Source organism: Castor canadensis, chromosome 1, assembly GCF_047511655.1.
Source record: "Castor canadensis chromosome 1, mCasCan1.hap1v2, whole genome shotgun sequence".
NCBI classification, from domain to species: domain Eukaryota; kingdom Metazoa; phylum Chordata; class Mammalia; order Rodentia; family Castoridae; genus Castor; species Castor canadensis.
The window spans coordinates 145,093,992-145,108,329 of NC_133386.1; the positions used below are offsets into that span (position 1 = coordinate 145,093,992).

Consider the following 14,338-nt stretch of genomic DNA (forward strand, 5'->3'; position numbering starts at 1 on the left):
AGCCATGAAGCACCAGCTCGTGCAATGTTTCCCACACTAGAGACAAAGTGCCAACACCTCCTCCCCAGTAGTTTCTAGAAATTCTCAGGAAAACTCACCCAGTCCTTTCATCTTTTCTCTTCTTCCTTCCCAATCCTCTTCACCAGCACCACACACTAGACATCTGTCAGGAAATGGTAATTCTAAGGAAAGTGGAGTTCTAACAAAGTAAAGGCAGTCACTATGCAAAAACTCTGGTAGTAAGTAGAAACTTCAGGAAGAATGAGTTTGGTTGAATTCATGTGCCCACTCATCTAATCAGTTGTTCCAAAACATATAGATAGCTTGTGCTGTATAGACACAGGATGACTTCCTGTAGGGGACATGACCAAGACAGTTAATACTCTGAAGGAGTTTACAGCTTAAGATATAAATTAGTAATTGCAATATTTCAATAATTGAAGTATTTTAAAGGAGATAGGAAAATAGAGACAATGAATCCTATCTGGAAGCATCATATGACAGAGCTAAGTTTTGAGGGTCAGAAGAAGTCAGAAAGGTGGAAGAGGGTATGTGAGCAGTCAGAAGTAATGTCACATACAAAGGCATAAAGACGCAACCTAAACTGATACGTTCTATAAACAGTAAGAAACAGCACTGCAGCAGGCAACAGACAGATGATATGGAGGACCAAAAATGACACTTAAAACATAACTTATAATCATTTTTAATGCCTTGTTGAAAATCCAGTTTTTAAACTAGATTTTCTTAATTGCAAAAATTACACATCAGTTCTAAATTTCAGTTTAATCACCTTTAATATGGGGGCATAATAATGGCATTTAAATCATAGAATTGTAAGAAAAATGATATTAATATAAAGCAAAAAGCATAAATCTTCACACACTTAGTAAATATTGCCAGCTTCATTACTATTTTGATCATTTTTATTTAAATGGTTTTATTACTAATACACAATGAATATATATAAATATATTTCTACAGAAATGTAGAAATCTAGAAAAATAAAAATAAATAAATCCCCTCCTATTACCATTGGAATTAAATTTCTCATGTACCTTTCCAGACTTTTCATATGGTGCATGTTTTCAAAATTAGAAAACTGTCATAGTGAGCAGTGTTGAGTTCTTATTTTTTCATTAACTATTACATGGGAATTACCACACGACAGCATAAGATGTTCTTCAAATATTACTTTAATGGCTGTAGGATATTTCCTTAGACACTTGCTTCATCATTGAAACATTCATTCACCCTTATTAACAATCATTTAAAGTTTATTGATATAATTGTCAGCCCTGACCAAACTTATACACAAAATCATTGTCTCCATCACTTCTTCCAGACAAGGTTCTTCCAGAAAAATGTAAGAACATTAAATGATCTTCATAGAGTTGTGACGAGTTAATTTTCAAAAAATTATACTAATTTATGCAATTTTAAGATATTGCCTACTATACCAACCCTTACAAGCAATGAATGTTATAGTTTTCAATATTTAAAATTTGATATACTTTAATCTCTGTTTACTTAACTTTCATTTTATATAACTGGAAAAAATAATTTTCATATGCTTACTAGTTATCATTTCTGAGTAATTAAATTTCTATATTCTCTGACTTTTTTAAAGTAGATTTAAGTGATATAAACTGCTTACTATATATCAAGTAGAAAAACATTTTTATTATTTATTGCCATTATTGCAATTATTTTCTGAAATTTGTCATTAATCCTTCACTTTTGTTTGTAGGTTATGTTTTTAGTATTTTATTCTTACAAATATCCAAATATTTGTTCCATTAAATAAGAACCAACTCATTTTCACTGTGCATAATGTAAAAAAAGCAAAGAAAAATATAAAATACTTGCAAATGAACTCTAAATTGTTAATAAAGGAATGCAACTTTAGGCTTTCCTTGTAAGTGAATGTATATGTATGTGTGTATTTTTTTTAGTTTATAATAAGTGACTTACATTAAACATACTGTTTTGTAGCAAATTTTATCAACTTAGTAAAATATACAAGATATTTTCTCGTATCATTTAATATTCTTCAATAACACATTTTTAAATTACTGCAAAGCATTGTTTAATACAGATAGAACACAATTCATTTAATCAATCTGCTGTTTTATATCTTTATATTGTTCTTTATTGTCTATTCATTTCAATTACCTTATTGTAAGTAAATCCAAGAGGAGCATTCTGGCAATTAAAATTTGCACATAATATTAATTTAATATTGTAGATATGGAAGTGCTTGTTGAAAGAGACTCTGAAATGTACTGTGAAATCCAATTGTTTAGGGCCACAGTGTTTGAATAACTATTCTTTCACATTTACCTAAAATAAACATAATCTTATTTCTAATTTAAGCAGAAAAATAAAATTTGCATTTGCTTTCAGATGACTTTGAACTCTTTTCACATTTTTAGCGTTGAATGATTATTGCCTTACATAATTTTCTTTTGAGTAATATGCAAGATTCTCTTGACATTAACTTTTAGATATTATTTCCTTTTATAATTTATATTTTAATTTCTATTTTAAGTTTTTGATACTCAAACATTCAATTTTTACAAAATCTAATCAATTAAACTCTTCATCTATAAATTCCACTTTAGAATCCATGCTGAGAAAGACCTTTGATGCTAAAATAAATATCAGTAATATTAAATATTTCAATGAAACATTTTTCTTCAAGTTCAACTAAATTGTCATTTTTATACTGAAATCATGATTTATGTTGAGTATATTTTGTTGTATTATTTAAGGTGAGAATAAAATTCATTTTTCCCCCAAGTTTCCCCTTAGCTTTTTCCTGAATTCCTCTTACACATACAGTGCTCCTGAGCTCTGTCAGTTATCTCCCTAATGCACAAAATTTTGAAGCATGCAAAAAGGGACATAATAAAATGTTTCAGTAATGTGACATATTATAATAAAATACCATGAAGTAGTAGTAGATGGTTGTGCATATTCCTTTTGCTGTACTTTTTAAAAGTCATTTTGGAAATACATTAAGTGCATTTATTTATTTGTTAGTAATTATTTATGAGCAGAATATGAAACTCAATTTTTCCAAGACATTTTTGTAACTTGAAAGTGTAATAAAATGCATAAGAACATGTCTATTTTTGACATGCTTATTCTAATGTATTTTTATTTCACAGATACAGTGAAACTTTTTCTATCTAGTTTTTTTTCCAGAAATATAGGAAAACTACTTGCTTTGTATATCTCTCTCCTATAACTGGCCAACTCATTGAGCTCCTTAATATTAATATTAACTTTTTAGCATTTTCATCTTTTTAACTGACATTTACCTTTTTCTTTCCATGTTTATGCCTTATCTATTTTCCTTGTCTTGTTGCACTGATCAAAATTTTCAAAATTTATTGCGACACTAAAATCCTATGGAAGTCTTACAATGGGCTTTAGGAAATCTGAGATTTCCCCAAAAAGCACATGAAATATATTTGTGTACAGATAGATACATGACAGATAGATAGATAGATAGATAGATAGATAGATAGATAGATAGATAGATAGATCATTCAAAGGAGATTCCATAGCAGTTGTCACAGTCTCAGAAGATTGCACCACTACCAAACCATCAGACCTTCTGTTCTACTGTATTACTTACAGGTTTACTGTTGGCTTTTACTTTTATGTGTATATTCAGGTCAGATTAAGAAAGTTGTCCTTTGGGCTAGAGGTGTGGCTCAAGGGATAGAGCACTTGCTTAGGAAGTGTGAGACCCTAAGTTCAAACCCTAGTACTGCCAAAAAAAAGAGTTGTGTTCTGTTCCTGGATGACTAGAACTTTATCTGTTTGATATATTTTTAAAATCAGAAATAAATGTTGAATTACATAAAAGATATTTCCAGGATCAACTGAAATTGATTAACTTTTAAAAATTGAATTGTAGAACAAATTTCATTTGAGCATTACTTGTGAGCCACATTTCCACTCTTGAAGTAAGTTCTGCTTTAGCAGAATGTATTATTGCAATGTACATTTGGATTATCATTGTGAAATTGAATTTTTCAGGTTTTTGCATCAATACTAACAATAAATCCCAATGGGATTTTTAGATGCATTATATCTTCAAATTCTGAAGTAATGTCTTTGCTATTGCCGTGATTACAAAATAAAAATTGTTCTTTTCATTCTGAAGAAGTTTATATGACTAAGATATATCTATTCTTTGAATATTGGAAGTATTTCATTCACACAACTGTGTGAGCTCAGGGTCATTTTGACTATATACAGTGAGTGAAATTTCTTCCAATTGTATACTGATATTTTAACTCAAGGTTGGATCCTTCATTTTATAAGAAAAAAATTCATTTCATCAGTTTTAAAATAAATGTATTAATTTGTGTATTTAATTATGATAGAAATATTCAGAGCATTATTTTCTCCTTATAAAAGGGTCCTTCTGTATATTGGGTTCTTATTCCTGGTATTTTTCTTTGTGTTTTCTAAGTTTGCTTCATTGAATTGAAGAACTTATCTCTATTATTTATTTTAAATGGCAAACTAACCTACATTTATTTGTCAGTTTAACAATTTCTAAATTTGATACACATTTTAATTGCATTATTTTCTCACTTCTGTACCTATCTTGTTTTAAACTTAATTTGGAAACCACATTAATTTACTTTGATTATTTCTCATGTGACCATATTAACAAATTTATTAATCGGTGCCACTCAAACTCTATAAACATGTACCCATTTTGTCCTGTCATTTAGTGTTCCATGGAAGAAATCTGCTGCGCTATAGAGTTATTTTTTCTTCATGTTTTATTATAGATTTAAAGTTGTAAATATTGTATACATTATAAAATATATACCAATAGGAGAAATTTTAAGGGACTAAGTAAATATATTATAAAATATTATCAATTTATTTAGCAGAAGAATGCAACAATTTTCCCCCTCAAAATATCCTGATTAAATATTAAAGAAAATATTACATGAATAATGTATTAAAGGAATGTGACTGAAAATGCTTAATTTCTTAAAATTTTGGTTTGACTTTTTATAAGACATTAAATTGAAGATCTGGTTCTGATTACAGTATACATCTATACATGTTTAAAATTATCATTTTTTAAGCATGATTTTGATGACTATAAAGAAACTATAAATATACAGAAAGACAAATGGAATGAGGTTATTAATCACTGTGTATACTAAATATTCATTACTACTGAGTTTATAATTCTGACAAATAAATATACCAAGGTTTTTTGGAAATTCCATTTTTCCTAACACAACATTTTCATATAAATTAATCAAAAGACATTGCCTAAATGGCCCTTATTATCATCATTGTCTTTTAAAAGTTCATTCAAAGCTTATTGCAACTCTACACTAACAGATTTTTAAAAATTCATTAGAATATTTATTTCATCATTTTTATGTGAATAAATATGAAAGTGTTGTGGGGGATACAATCATTTCTGTGAACAAAGTTATAAATGATGAAAATATTTATCCAATGTCCCCTCCATAGCAGAGGATTATATTGAAAAAGTAATTGTTTTACTTCTTGTTAAAATATCAACTTTCCTTTGACAAATGGTTTTTAGTCTTATTTTTCTTTTTTGATTTTCTTATTTTGAGATCATTATAGATTTGCATGCAATTGTAAGAAATAATACTGAAAAGCCTATGTATCATTTACTAAGTTTTTCCCAAAGGTAACACCTTGAGAAAATGTATCACAACATCACAGCCAGAATACTGACATCAGTACAATTGAGACATAGAATAGTGCATCTCTGTAAATCAACTCGTGTTGGACGTGCTTAGTCAGACCCACTTCTCTCCCATCCACATCCTCACTAATAACAGGAAACCATTAACTGCTATCCATTTTCATTTTTCATTATAAGAATTTAGAAAAAATGAAGGGCTGGGAGTATAACTCAAGTGGTAGAGGGCTTGCCTAGCATGAACAAGGTCCTGGTTTCAATCCCAAATACTGGCAAAAAAATTTACAATAATGGAATAATGTATTTGGTTTTTTTCATTCAACATAATTCTCTAGGAATTCACTTTGTTTGTTTCATATCAATAGTTCATCCCTTTGTTTTATTTCTGAGAAGTATACCAAAGTATAGATACATCACAATGTATATCGTCAATCAATCATTATCCATTAAAGGACATTTAAAATCTTAGCATTTGAAGATGTTATGAATGCAGTAAACTGTAACCATTCATGTTTTTGTGTGATGCCATCTTTCTCTGCAACAAATACCCAGAAGTAAAATTACTGGATTGTGTGGAAGTTTAATGCACAGGTTTAAAAAACTGCTTATCTTTTTTATCTTTTTTTCCAGTACTGGGGCTTGAACCCAGGGCCTTGTGAATGCTAGATAAGTGCTCTACCACAGGAGTTATGCCCCAATCCCTTTGAGGTTTTTTAATTTTGATTTTGAGTCAGGATTTCTCTAGCTTTGCATTGGCTGGTTTCAAAATTACTATCCTACAACGTCTGCCTTCCAACTAGTTGGGATTAAAGGCAAATGCCATGCTAATCTGTCCTCTAGAATAGCTATACCATTTATACTTCCACCAGCACTGTATAAATCATCCAGTAACTTCGCTCCTCACCAGCACTAGGTATTTTTAGTATTTTTTTTTTACCTATTTTAGTATGTGCATAGTGATGTATCCTTGTGATCTTAGTAAGCATTTCCTTAAAAGTGAATAATGGTGAACATTTTTCTTGTTTTGTTTCTTGGCTTGGTTGTAGTTTGTGGGAGTGGTTTTTTTTTTGTTTTTTTGTTTTTTTGTTTTTTTGCATTGTTTTAATCACCTTTCTAGTTGGGCTACTTAACAGAATTTTTTTCTAATTTCCAATTTTTAAACTCCATTAATATGAAGAAATGTTTGTTTGAATGTTCTTACATTTATTCTGAAAGACGGAAGGCTGGCTGGCTTTTTTTAATGACAATAAGAGACTTTCTGGTTACATCATTGGTCCTTTTACTTTTTTAAAACTCTATTTGGCTTTTCTGAGTTGAGCTCAAAACTATAGACCTTATGTGCTTCAGAGAAATCTCTGATCAGTTTGATCATACTTCTTTTGTAAGAATAATTATTTTTTTACTTCTTAGGTGCTTTGGAGTTTTAAATATACCCTTGAAATACAAATTATTCACCGATAATATTAACCCTCTTCATTAAATTTTTCCACTAGTTGAAAACTGGGTTGTTAGTGAATACTGATTGTAATGATGAACACTCTATGTGGTCTCACTGATCCCAGAATACAGCTTTCAGAGTCCTCTCCTACTTCCATACAATACTACCTATTCACACAACAATGTCAACGTGATCTTTCTACATGACATAGGTGAAAATCTCTTTTCAGTGCTTCTGATATTCAGATGAGTTTCTTCATCTATAGAATAAAGACAAAATCCCTTAGCATGGACTAAAACATTACTGATGCAAAATATCCAAAACACTGATCACATCTTTGTTTTCTACTTTGTGCCAATTCTGTTTTTTACCAATCCTAATGGTGTTTTTATTTTACTTTTTTCTTATGATGTTTCCCTAACTATATTAAAGTTCTTTTTCATTTATCAAAGCTTCTCAACCAGTTTTCTAACTTCATCTCATAATTTTTCCATTAGAATTCTGGATTACAAAGATAATAAGAAAGAAGAGCTTCATGATAATCAACTGAAAATTAGAAACAAATATGCAACTAAGATCCCTTTAAGTCTGGGGGACCTCCTAAATATGTGGCCTTAATATGTTGCTCTTGGTTATCTTTTCCTCTATCTTCATGTGATTTTTTTTCCGAAATTCCATTGGCTCTCTTAGACATCAAGATAAAGTTTCAGCAAAGCATAGTTTAGTAGAACCCAAACAAGGCAGTTAGGATTCAAGATCTGCCACATGAAGCACATAGGGATGCACACATATAATTCCAGCAGTTGTGATGCTGACAAAGGAGGATTGCAAGATTCAGGCTAGCCTGTTCTACATAGGAAAAACCTGTCTTAAAACAAGCAAACAAACAAACCAAAAACAATCTGCCACTTAACGGATATTCCTTATGTTCTTTGAGATCAGTGACATAACATAAAGAATAAAGATGTAAGAAAACCAAGTCATGCTTGTAAGCCATTCTTGATATGTGCTAGCTCCTTTTCATCTCTCAAGTTCTAGCCTGGTAAGAAAGATTCATGAAGACTCGAAAAACCACTAGGTGCCCTAGTCACTACATGCATTTTAATTATAAATACACTTCTACAGTTTGGATAAGTTCATGTATATGTGTTCTTGAATGAGAACATGAACATTGGGCATATTTCTTAAAGTTTTGCTTTCAGAGTCAGTGGAGTCAGTGGCTCACACATGTAATCCTAGTTATTTGGGAGGCCAAGTATGGAAGGATCACGGTTCAAGGTCAGACAAGGCAGGGAGTTCATTAGATCACATCTCAATGGGAAAAAAGCTGGGTGTTGTGGTGCGCACCTGTCATCTCAATGAAGGCATGATGGATGTGGTCTAGGCCCGCCCAGTCAAAAAGCGAGACCCTCTCTCCAAATAACCAGAGCAAAACACGCTGGAGGTGTGGCTAAGCAGTATATTGCCTGACTCCCAAGTGCAAAGCTCTGAGTTCAAACTCCAGTACCACAAAAATAGTAATAATAATAAATTTCAGAAACATCGTCTCCCAAAATATGTCCTCTGATGTTTGTTTCAGAGATTCATGATTCTGATTTTGCATGGCTTTTCCATATACGTTACTATGCAAGCTGGGAAATATAAACTTCAGAATCTGACTCAGGCCCATTTCAGAACTCAGGGACTGGATATTCTTTCTTGTATCTTTATTCTTAAACAACACATGATCTTTCCTCTTACAACTGAGATCCTGACCTTACCTCTTTCCCTGACACTAAGGAGGTATCAGAAAAGAAATCCAATCAAAATTCTCTCTGTGACAGCACTGGAGATTTATGTCTATATCGATGGCTACAGGAAACTGGACAAGAGTAAATGAATTTATCCTCATGGGCTTCTCTTCGCTGCCTGCTGAAATACAGTTGTTGCTCTTCCTGGCATTCCTAACCATCTACCTGGTCACCCTGATGGGAAACAGCCTCATCATTCTGCTTACCTTGGCTGACCCCATGCTGCACAGCCCCATGTATTTCTTCCTCAGGAACTTGTCTTTCTTGGAGATTGGCTTCAACCTAGCCATCGTTCCCAAAATGCTGAGTACCCTGCTTATCCCAGACACAACCATCTCCTTCCTTGGCTGTGCCACTCAGATGTACTTCTTCTTCTTCTTTGGGGTATCGGAATGCTTTCTCCTGGCCGCCATGGCATATGACCGCTACACAGCCATCTGCAGTCCCTTGCATTACCCAGTTATCATGAACCAAAGGACATGTGCTAAACTGGCTGCTGCTTCCTGGTTTCCAGGATTTCCTGTAGGTATTATGCAGACCACGTGGCTCTTCAGCTTTCCATTCTGTGCCACCAACAAGGTGAATCACTTCTTCTGTGACAGCCCACCTGTGCTGAGGCTGGTCTGTGCAGACACAGTATTTTTTGAGATCTATGCCATTGTGGGAACCATTCTGTTTGTCATGATACCCTGTTTGTTGATCGTGTGTTCCTACACTCGCATCGCTGCTGCCATCCTCAAGATTCCGTCTGCTAAAGGCAAGCATAAAGCCTTCTCTACCTGCTCCTCCCACCTCCTTGTTGTCTCCCTCTTCTATGTATCTTTAAGCCTCACCTACTTTCGGCCTAAATCAAATAATTCTCCTGAAAGCAAGAAATTGTTATCGTTGTCCTACACTGTTGTGACTCCCTTATTGAACCCCATTATCTACAGCCTGAGAAATAATGAGGTGAAGAATGCCCTCAGCCGGACCTTTCACAAAGCCCTTGCCCTCAGAAATGGTACTCCTAAAGACATTATCGGGTAAGGTTAGCATTTATTGAATGAAGAACAATAAGTCTCATATTTGAGCTTTATCTCTGCCTCTTTCTACATCTCCATTGGGATGAATCCCAGTTGCTAAAATGGCTTTTAGAAAGCTTAGTATATCGAAAAGAACATAGAAGTAGTTTAGACCTATTACTACCACTTGAAAAAACTTCTCTTGCCCATTGTAGACTTACATTCTTTTTCTTATTGGTTCTACTGGTTTTTCAACAGTTCTATATTCAAGTATACCTAGATGTTCATATTCCTATATAATATACACCGTGGACAGTCTTAAACTGCTGGTAATTTTTAAATGGGGGCATGCACAGAAAAAGAAGGCAAACCCCATCAGAAATCATCTTGTTATTTTCTCTTCCTTTGAGCAAATCTCACTCTCCATTTGTCAAGTGGAAAATGCTGTGGTTCCCTCCCAGTGCATAACTTTCCTGACTGCCTTACTTTGGTTCTCATGCCCTTGAGGCAATGCTATTTCTTTTAAGCTTACTGGTACACAATATAGATGTAAGGAAGTGGATCAATAATCTTCATGTACCTTCATAATCTCAATGATCAGTTTCATCTTCATTAGATTCTTCCCAGGAAGAATGGCCCAAGATCCCATAAGTTCTGTGTCTCACATTTAGGTTGTCACACTTTGTTGAAGTAATATCATCATGGGGCTGCTTTCATCAGAACTTACAATAGATCCTAGCTGACTCTAGCATAGGTCTTCATTAACCACAATAATATTTCTTATTTTTATGTGCTAATAGTACTTTATTTTATAAACATGCCATATTTTATTTGACCAGTCTTTTATTATTACAAACCATGCTATAAATAACAGCCTTACACTTCTAAGATTTTTGCTAGTATGTCTCACAAATGGAAACTACATTTCTTGGGAAAAAGGTAAATACACATATATATACTGTCAAATTCCTGCTCCAAAGCGATTGCACCATTTTCAACTACAAGTAGCAACTTAGAAGTATACTTTTTTCATAGCCTAATAAATAACATTTGTTATGAAAGTCAGAATTTTGCTTATTTAATATGTAAAATATCAGTAAAATTTTAATTTGAATGAAATAAATTTTAAAGAATAAGGAAAAATAAGTGAGTTAATCAAAGTAATTCAAAATTCTGAGTTCATAGTTCAGATAATTAGCATTGGGAATGTATTATTATTCTATTTTGTTCCTTGAAAGATTCTTTCACTTTTAGTTTTGCCAAATCCACTCATCTTTCAAGGTCCCACTGATTCCTCAGGCAGCATAAATTACTCCTATGTGCTTCCATTCTGAGTTTATCAACATCTATTGATATTCTTTATATTTGTCTTTCATTAAAGAAAATCAGAGTTATACAATTGTTTCTGTTTTAATATAACATAGGCACTCCTGAAGCTTTATGCTCTGCAAATTCTGCACTAAAAATATTATGAGGAAGTAGAGTTAGAGATAGGGCCAGACTCAACTATATACAACTTTGAAACTAGAGCACTACTAGAAACAATAATTGATTTCTGGAAAGGCAACATGGACTGCCCAGACAGGCAGTGTAGTGAAGCTAGAGGTTGCCATAGTAGATACTTAACATGCACAATAACAAGTGGAATGAAAATGCCAATAATGCTTTCATTACAGCAACATTTGGTTCTAAGGTAATGCAGATGGATGTGATAAGCTTGAAGTAGTAGGGCAGTCATTACATAGTCATGGGAATCAGTGTCATTATCAAGCATCAAAAATTGCACAAAACAAAGATACCCCTATCTGTGGATGGAGACTTAGGCATAGGAACAATTTTTAAATGTTGTGAAAATCTATATATTAGCCAAGAAGACTCCTGACACTACAGTGTAAGGACATTTAACTCAATGTTAAATATTATTTCTTCATCTATTCTGGTTCATCTTGCCCAAGAAAATTTTTCATATTACAATTAAATCATTCTTTGATTTTTGTAGTATGTACAAATGAATAAATGAATGGATAGACCAGCTGAGAAATTATGGTGACAAAGAGTAGACTGGTATGAGAAACAATTAATCCTAATTAATTTTGGAGGAATAATTGATAGGATTTGATGATTGATTACATTTGAGGAAATGCAGTGCTCAAGAAAGAAGGATTATTCTGGGAAGACCAGAGCAAGATTAATTCCTGTGACAGAGCATAGGTGTTCTAAAAGTCTAGAGGAGATCCATAAGACATGGAAAAGAGATTTTTTTCAGAGAAGACTAATCCTAAAGCTTTTGTCTTCAAATCTGTGTGTTATGAATCCTCTTTCACTTTTTAGGAATATCTAACCCAACCAACAGAAATTGGACTTGCAAAGATTACACCATAAGCCAGCTTCCCTAAGAATCAGATATGAAGACATGATCCAAGATGGTGACGAGGGCACAGAAGCAGACAGGGTGAGCTCCATGAATCAAAAATCTTGCTGAGAAGCTGGAGCCACATTTGGTGGAAATAAAGCACCAAGGAGAATCAATACTTCAACACCCTGAACCCCTATCCCATAGACAGCTTCTCCATGCCACATTATAATGAGAAAACAGGAGGGCTCCCACTGCTGCCAGATGCCAGCTCCAAACCTGCTTGGGAGACATTAGGCAGACCAAACAGGTGAGCACAAAGTGTCACATGGTATTACCCCAGCCACCCCAGGGATAAACCAGCACAGCCCCCTGGGCAGACTGACTCCACCCCTACAAAAAAATTAACAATAAATAAGGAACTGAAAACTAACACACAGAAGAGGGGGCAGGACACTGAAAGCACACCAGAGAAGCAGGAAGGGCCAAGGAGCTGATCTCCACATGAACTTTCAGTAAACAAAGACTGGAAAAGCAGAAGAGCCAACAGCAGGTGGGTGATAAGCTGCTGCCTGAAATAGGGCAGGTAGTGGTCCACAAAACTCATATCCTGAGTCAGTGAGCAACATCCAAAGTCAAAAGACCCTACAAAATTAAAAAACAATCAGCAAACCATCACAACATACTGACAGCAGGGGGCCAGCTGACAAATCACTGACCTTGCCCCAGAAAAAGGGATGAGGCAAAGAAACAAGCCCCTAGTAAACAAAACAATGAAAACCCAACTCCAAAGCAGGACAGCTGATGAGCTACAGAGCTGATCTCCAGAACCTGAAGAAAAGCCATACTTCACTGAGGGAGGAGCTGACTAAGCAGCTGCCACTGAAAGACAGAAAAAAAAAAAAAACTGGCAAGACTCCCCAACCACTTGGCGAAACTAAGACAGAGCCTCTGCTTAAATACCAACACCAAGACTGGATGCTGAAGGAGTAACACCAGAACTACTAAGACTGACATTCTACTGTTCCTGAAGCTGGAAATTTTTGTGTGCTTGTTTGTTTGTTTTCTTTTGTTTCTTGTTCGTTTGTTTGTGTGTGTGTGTTTGCCCAATCTCTCCCTGTTCATTTCTTTGGGTTTTTTTTTTCCTTTGTTTTTGGGGTTTTTTATTGTTGTGTTGTTTTATTTTGTTCTGTTAGTTTTACTACTGTGAGTTATCTAATACTAAATTACACACAGACCAGGGACAGAAATAGCATACATACACTAACCTAAAAACCCAACACACCCACAAAACAAAATTAAACCAAGGGAAAGAAAACAGGTGGCTGAAACCACCAATGGCCTATCAAGAACATAGTTACATAGTACCAAGTGGCATGATAGGAAAATGAAAAAGGGATGGAAACCATTCTCCCCCCAAAAATAATTTAATACAAGATTCAGAGGGAAATGAAGAAAATGGATACCCAGTTTCAGACTCCAACAAAACAAAGATAAATGATGCCAAGGAACACAATGAAGCCCAATCGAACATCCTGAAAGAAGAAATACTGCAAGTACTCACTGAGAATTTCATGGAGATGTTACTAGACATGGTCAACCAAAAACTGCAAGAGGCACTTAAGAAATTCCAAGACACCAAAAATAAAGAATACAAGAAAATGTTTGCCAGCTATACATCAGACAAAGGATTAATAACCAGAATATATAGGGAACTTAAAAAACTAAATTCTCCCAAAATCAATGAACCAGTAAAGAAATGGGCAACTGAACTAAACAGAACTTTCTCAAAAGAAGAAATTCAAATGGCCAAAAAGCACATGAAAAAATGCTCACCATCTCTAGCCAAAAAGGAAATACAAATCAAAACCACACTAACATTCCACCTCACCCTGTTAGAATAGCTATCATCAAAAACACCAACAACATGTGTTGGCGAGGTTGTGGAGAAAATGGAACCCTCGTACACTGCTGGTGGGAATGCAAGCTAGTGCAACCGCTCTGGAAAAAAATATGGAGGCTTCATAA

General features: G+C 33.9%; 1 protein-coding gene across 1 annotated transcript; it reads left to right on the forward strand.

The window, feature by feature from the left end:
• The first annotated feature begins 9,004 nt into the window (after nucleotides 1-9,004).
• LOC109678606 (olfactory receptor 10A5) lies at nucleotides 9,005-9,982 on the forward strand. The gene has a single exon (XM_020154106.2). It carries the CDS (start codon nucleotides 9,014-9,016, stop codon nucleotides 9,980-9,982), a length of 969 nt encoding a protein of 322 aa, XP_020009695.1. The 5' UTR covers nucleotides 9,005-9,013.
• The last annotated feature ends 4,356 nt before the right edge of the window (nucleotides 9,983-14,338 follow it).

What these genes read in the sequence shown, in the direction of transcription:
- LOC109678606 (XM_020154106.2), top strand. Translation starts at nt 9,014, where the DNA reads ATGGCTACAGGAAACTGGACAAGAGTAAATGAATTTATCCTCATGGGC.